Here is a 6,707-nt window from a genome sequence, read left to right as displayed (position 1 = left end):
TCCCAGGCAACCATCCACCCCAGGGTGGGCCAGCCTGCCCAGCAGTGCCTATTCAGCATGCCTGCATGGCCTGAGAGCCAGGCACTTCCCTGGAGAAGCTACCACCACCCAGGGCTGCATAGGTGGAGCAAAGCAAGCAAAGAAGGGTTATATCATGGCTGAAGCACCATCCTTACCTAGAGAAATCCCAGGGAAGCCATTGGAGGGACTACCCCCAATGCAGCCCACAGTCCTCTGCTTCCCACCAGGATGGATGGCTCAGATGGGGCACCCTGGCAAGGGCTGCTCAGCAGCAGAGATGTCCTCGGGCAGATGCCAGAGGAGCCCCAGATTGCGGCAAAAGGACCGACATAGGAGCATGCTGGTAATCAGTGTCCCCAGTCCCCTGGGGACAGATCCTGGATACCTGCTGTAGAATGGCGTAGCCGATGACCACGTCTCCTTCTGGTACGTCCCAGGAGACTGTGGCAGAGTTTGCCTTCAGCTGTGTCACAGTCACGTTGACAGGGGACGGTGGCCTGTCTGGGTGAGCCAGGCATGGACCATGGCGAGGCACAGGGAAGAGGCAAAAGAAGATGTCTCAGAACAGGCACTCAGCCCTGCACATCACCATGAGGCCTCTCCAACACCTGCCAATGGCAGCACGTTGGCTAGGGCTACAGGGAGCACCTTCCCTGGTGAACCTGTCCCCAGGAGATGAGTGGCACAGCAGATGGAGAAGCCTGAGCCCTGCCAGCAGCAACACATGCATAGCACGGTGCCTCCTGGGCTGGCAGGCAGCTACCCACTCTGTGCATGAGGAGTGTGCAGGTGCAGAGCTCTGGGGTTCCCCCGTGGATGGGCATGCCACAAACGCTTGGCACACCACCCAGAACTGAGTAGGAAGCAGCCCAGACACAGCAATGATATATTGATTGTGACAGAGAAATGGGGCACCTTGAAATAAACACACTCTACGACTTAGCCTGGCTATCTCCTCTGCCTGGAATTACTCCCTGCTCCAGGGCATGGGGAAAGGCCAATGCTGAAGGCAGAGCTGGCTGTTCCAGTAATGCCTGGAAAATAGATCTTCCCAACAACATTAAGAGTGAATATATAAGCAAACCTTTACTTGAAAGCTTTTAGGTGCACAATATGGTGAAAATCATATGTAGTATAGTAATGCTACAATTTATATAAGGTTAGTCGATTAGTATACTTATCATATTCTGTCCAATTAAAAGGTTAGTTGGTTAGGTAATAATTCCTGGGGTCCTGCCCCACTGGAAGCAGTCCAGAAGTTTCTCTTGCCCCACTTTTGTTATGCTTGGTCCACATTCTGGGTGGAAAACAGAATATCCTTGTAGCTGGTTCTGTTCTTGGAATAAGACTAAATAATATTTTTAGAAATGTGTTTATAAGGTTAGCTTATTATTCCTAAATGTAGGAAAGAAAGACAGGAAAAATACGAGAAGCTACAACCATGTGTTAACAATCTACATAGCCACAAATATATGAAAAATATAAAAAGCTAAAAATCTTAGGTATCACCAGCAGTGCAATGCCATTGACTGCAAAGCTGGCAGCGATGCTTGGCCATTGCTGCTCTATAGAAAGCTGACCTGACTGACCTATGGTCTGCACCACTGCCAATTTCAGATTTCACAGCACTAAGAACACAACAGGATCCCACACAGTCCTGCACACAAAGCCAAATTTTGTCTGGAAATTAGACACAGGAGCACATGGAAGACATTGAAGCTGCTGTTTGTATGTTCTTACTCCCCACATCTAAGTCAGTGCCCTTCTACAAGCTGCCTGTGTAGCAGCTAGGGCTACAGGGTCAGTGCTGTGATTTATATAGAAAAAGAGTTCCAGGGGGCACCTGAGAACAAGAGAAAGGACAACCGTGACACCAACAACAACGTCAGTTAAAACACAAAAAAAGGTGATTTTTGCAAGCCAGCTGTTTAAGTCCATTAATTCACATCTGAATATACCCATATTCAGATCAAACCAGAGGAAGGCTGTGGTTCCCACTCTGAGAAATTCAGGGTTGTGGTCTGCCAAGGGCAATTAAAACAAAGAGAAGAGCCCAGAAAACATGTTCTAAGAGAGACCCTGGGACTGAGTGTGTGTCCAGAAGTTTGACACACCACTAGGAGAGAGGGTTGTCAGAGACAAGGACACCACAGCATGCCTGCTGTTTTTCTCCTTCAGAAAAGGAGTCTGGAAAACTGGAAAGGATTCAAAGATACACTCAAACATTCTTTATCCTACAAAGAGTGTATCTCTGTAGAATTTTGCACATGGGGATCTGGTTCATCACTAACCTATAAGAGGGAGGGAGTCTTTAACTACAAGCCAACAGCAAAACAGGCTGAACAAAGCTGCCGACCCAGGCTTGTCCATTGCCCAGAGTGTACTCTGTCGGCACAAGAGCCGAACTTCCTGTAGATTAAATTATAGAATCATTGTGGTTGGAAAAGATCTCCAGGATCATCAACTCCAACCTTTGACCAAGTAACCCCATGCCCACTAAACCACATTGCAAAGTGTCACATCCAGTCATTTCTTGAACACTTCCAGGGGTGGTGAACCCACCACTGCCCTGGGCAGTTTGTCCAAAGCTTAACCATTCTTTCAGTGAAGAAATTGTTCCTAATACCCAACCTGAACCTCCACTGGCACAACTTGAGGCCATTTCCCCTTGTCCTGTCATTTGTTCCCTGGAAGCAGAGCCCGACCCCCACCTGGCTCCACCATCCTGTCAAGGAGTTGTAGAGAGTGCGAAGGTGCCTCCTGAGCTTCCTTTCATCCAGCCTGAGTTCCCCCAACTCCCTCAGCCACCCACCAGACTTGTGCTTCAGTCCCTTCCCAGCTCTGCTCCCTTCCCTGGACACGCTCCAGCCTGTCAATGTCTTTCTTGTTTGTGAGCAGCCAGGATTTGAGGTGCCTCAGCAGTGTCCAGCACAGGGAATCACTGCCCTGCTCCTGCTACCACAATATTGCTGACACAAGCCAGGATGCTCTTAGCTTTCTTGGCCAGTTCATGTTTAATTGCTGTCAACCAGCGCCCTCAGGTTCTTTTCCACTGGGCCATTTTCCATCCTTGTCTGGTTTTCTGCCCCAGCCATGGCTGGCATCAGGTCAGCTGCTCAGTTAACAGCTGAGCTCAGGCAGCACCTGTCAGACAGAAAACATCTGCTCCCTTGCGCTGTCCTAGACACAGGCATTTCAAAGTGTGTGTGCATGGTAGGCTGCACGTTTCTGCTTGTCTTCAAGCATAAGAATAGTTGTCCTAGGTTAGCACTAGTTAGGTAGCTAGCAAGGTTTGTGCTAGCAAACATAATGGGGTCAGAACAACCCAAGAATCCAGTGGTGGAGATTGGTCCAAGATCCGATGTGGTCTGCACCAGCCAATATATGCCCAAACGACTCTTGGGCATGACTTGGAAGCTAGGACAAGGCAGAAAACCATTCTTCACAGGTAGCACTTAAGTGCCTCCCTCTTTGGATCTCATGATACCATGGATATGACCAGACCCTGCCAGCTGGCCTTGGGACAACAACGGGATATGGTGCTTCACAGGATACATCCACAGTAATGAATTAGGTGCTTTTTTCACATCTAACAGAATTTTAAAAGTCCTGAATATGCGTGATGGGGGCAGTTTGACTACCAACCTTTAAATGTATGTGAAGAAATTAAAGACATGGTCTGACATCCCTGCACCACAGAAGTTTGTGGATGGAGTTTGTAGCAGCTGTCCAGCTCTGCTCAAGAATCTTCTGGGCTTCTGTGAGGTGCCCAACCTATCCCAGCTGAGGTTTCAGGCTGGGGATGCTGAGACACTGCCCTGGGACTGAGACACTTGGTGACTGGAGAACAAAGGCACTGCACCAATTCACAAGCCATGCTGCTGAGTCCACACAGGTCTGACAAGTGTTCCAGCTGTATTGAGCCAAAGCTTGCACAGACCCTGTCACTCACCAGCAGTAAAAGGGTGAGAGGACATGGGGATGTAGCAGAGCCACAATGCACATGGCTTGTCAGTGCACCACACCTCATGTATCCTAAGCACACTTGGTTCACACCCCAGGCCAGCAGCCCTGAGCCTGTGTGACAGGAGACTTGGTGTCCAGGCTACTGTTCTGCATTAGAAGAACCAGTGTTCCTTGATCAGTTTGATGCTGAATCAACTGCAGAAAATACATTTCTGAGTATACGGGATTTGCACACCCATCAGGAAGAGAGAAGACAAGAAGCCTCAGAAGTCAAAACTTGAGAAGTTCACCATAGATACACAGAGCAATGTTTAATCCCAGCCACCTCTGTCTGCTCTGGAGATAGGCTGGGAGAGCTGAGGTTTTTCACCCTGGAGAGAATGCTCTGCTAAGCTATTGGAGCCCTTTCCAGTGCTTAAAGGGGCTCCAAGAGAGCTGGAGAGGGACTTTGGACAAAATTACAGGACAAGGAGAGGATAGCTTTTCACAGACAGAGGCCAGGATTAGATGGGATACTGGAAAGAAATTCTTCCCTGTGAGGGTGGTGAGGCCCTGGCACAGGTTGCCCAGAGAAGCTGTGGCTGCCCCTGGATCCCTGGAAGTGCTCAAGGCCAGGCTGGACAGGGCTTGGAGCAACATGGTCTTGTGGAAGGTGTCATTGCCCATACCAGGGGGGAGGAATGAGATGGGCTTTAAGGTCCCTTCCAAACCACACCATTCCAGGATTCTATGAAATTCAAGATAAGACCTCAAAGTTGTTACAAGACCTCCAAAGGACAAAGCTTTGTGTATAATCCCCACATTGCACCTAATACTGTCCAGACTGCTCTGCAGCTGAGATCAAAGCAGCTTTGTGCCAGAACTGTTGCTACAAAGGTCTGTGAATGCAAGGGCTCCAAAGTGCATGCTCTCTGAAACAAACACATTCTGGCTATAAAGTCAAGATGCTACTGAGTTCTCTGGGAAAAGTGTGCCACTGTTCAGCTCAATGAATTAGCTGCTAATGATTCTACATCACTTATAAATGATCCAACTTCACTTTTTATTAAAGCTGTATTACAAAAGGGGCACCCCCACAGAAAGCACAGTCACTTAAGGCCCAGCACAGGTTTTCTGTCTGTACAGCAGTGTGATCCTTTTGGGCCTGATTAAGGGGTGGGCTGTGTTCAAAGCTAGCAGCACTGCAGCCTGTGGCTGGACACTGGGAGGGACAGCCAGTGGGCACTTAAAGGGATGGCCAGAGCGCAGTGGGAGGGATGACCAGTGAGCAGTAGGAAGGATGGGCAGTGGCCAATGGGAGGGATGGCTGGTGGGCAGCTGGACATGAGACCAGATATCCCATGCATCCTGGCTCCATGGGTAGGCAAAGGGGCCAGTCACGAGGGATGCTGGCACATGTGGTGCTGCAGAGGGATGAGGGACAGGGCACGGCACGGCTCCACCGGTGCCCTCCCCATCCTGCTGTGATCTGGAGAGTGGACCACCCCTGTCCCCCGGCCCATGCCCTTGGGGCTTGCTGCTCAAGGGCACCCAGATGTTTGCCCAACTTACTGCTGCAGCAGAGAGTAAGCACCAGACTGCACATCTAAAAATAAGTGGCCCCTTTTTAACACTCCTGACTGCATCTCTTCCTGAATCCGTCAGTACGTGTTTTGCAACACGGCAGAGTGTAGAGAACACGTCTGGTACTCGCAATTCGATTTGATATCTCAAGTGACCTGTCGGGGGGCAAACAGACAGCAGGAAGCGGCTGCTGACAGCGGGCCATCCCGGCGAGTCAAAGGACACAAGGACAACGGTGCCTCCGGTGCACCGAGCTCGATGTTCCAGCGAACACCGGCAGGAAGGGACAGGATCCCGGTGACAGCCCCGAGTGTCCCTGCTCGGGGCAGGAGCTCTCTGGGGCAGTCCGGGACCCCGCAGAGCGCCCACTGCCACTCGCGCCCTGCCCGCGGCGGGAGCCCTTGGGAGCCCCGGGAAGGGCAGCGCGGCAGCAGCCGTCCCCCGGGGAGGGGACACGGTCCAAGGCACAGAGGACTCGGAGGCCACGGAGCCCCGAGAGTGCCCGAGGAGTCCTCGGGAATCGCGGCAAAGGCAGGCCACGCCGGGGATGCAGTGAGGCCGGCGGGGCTATCTGGCGAGGACAGCATCCCACAGCAGGGGCTGGCGCCCGGCAGAACGTCCCCGCCCGGCGGGCGCCAGCCCCGCGGCGAAGCGCAGCCCCGGTGCCCTCCCGGCCCGGCCGCACTTACTGGCTCGCACGAAACACAGATCGCAGCCGAAGAGCACCAGGACCGGGCTGATCATCGCCGAGACTCGGGCCATGGCGGTGGGGGCTGCGGCCCGGCCGGGCGGCGGCCCTGGCACCGGCCCCGCTCCCTGCACCGCGGGACGGAGCGGGGCCGAGCCCCGGCCGCAGCGCGGGGGGGGCGGAACGGCCGCCGGGCCCGGCCCGCCCCCGCGCGCCGCCGCAGCGGCTCCGGCACCGCGGCGGCTCCGGCACCGCCTCTCAGCCGTGCCCCAGAGCTGCCGGCGCCGCCCCCGGGGCCCCGAGCTGTACCCCGAAATCGCCAGTGCCGCCCCCCCCCTGTTACCGGACCCTCGGAACCACCAGCGCCGCTCCTGATATCGTTCTCCGATAGCCCCCCACGCCCCGCCCCAGGCTGCACCCCCAGCAAGCCCCAGTGCCAGCTATTTCCATGCCGTACCCCCAAAGCCCC

At 53.4% G+C, this 6,707-nt stretch overlaps 1 protein-coding gene across 2 annotated transcripts in view; it reads right to left on the bottom strand.

Moving 5' to 3' along the window:
- FNDC4 (fibronectin type III domain containing 4) overlaps nucleotides 1-6,398 on the bottom strand; it is an 11,312-nt gene extending 4,914 nt beyond the window's left edge. For both annotated transcript variants that reach the window (XM_005532713.3, XM_014261279.2), the window contains exons 1-2: nucleotides 6,240-6,398; nucleotides 407-522 (exon numbers count right to left, since the gene is read on the bottom strand). In XM_005532713.3, the coding sequence (XP_005532770.1) occupies nucleotides 407-522; nucleotides 6,240-6,312 (189 nt within the window). In that variant the 5' untranslated portion in view covers nucleotides 6,313-6,398. The remainder of the gene's footprint in view (nucleotides 1-406; nucleotides 523-6,239) is intronic.
- Nucleotides 6,399-6,707: the final 309 nt, after the last annotated feature.

This window comes from Pseudopodoces humilis, chromosome 3 (assembly GCF_049639895.1).
Source record: "Pseudopodoces humilis isolate 2021_Gansu_Grassland_sample_001 chromosome 3, ASM4963989v1, whole genome shotgun sequence".
Taxonomy (NCBI): domain Eukaryota; kingdom Metazoa; phylum Chordata; class Aves; order Passeriformes; family Paridae; genus Pseudopodoces; species Pseudopodoces humilis.
This window is presented reverse-complemented; position numbering and strand designations above follow the sequence as displayed.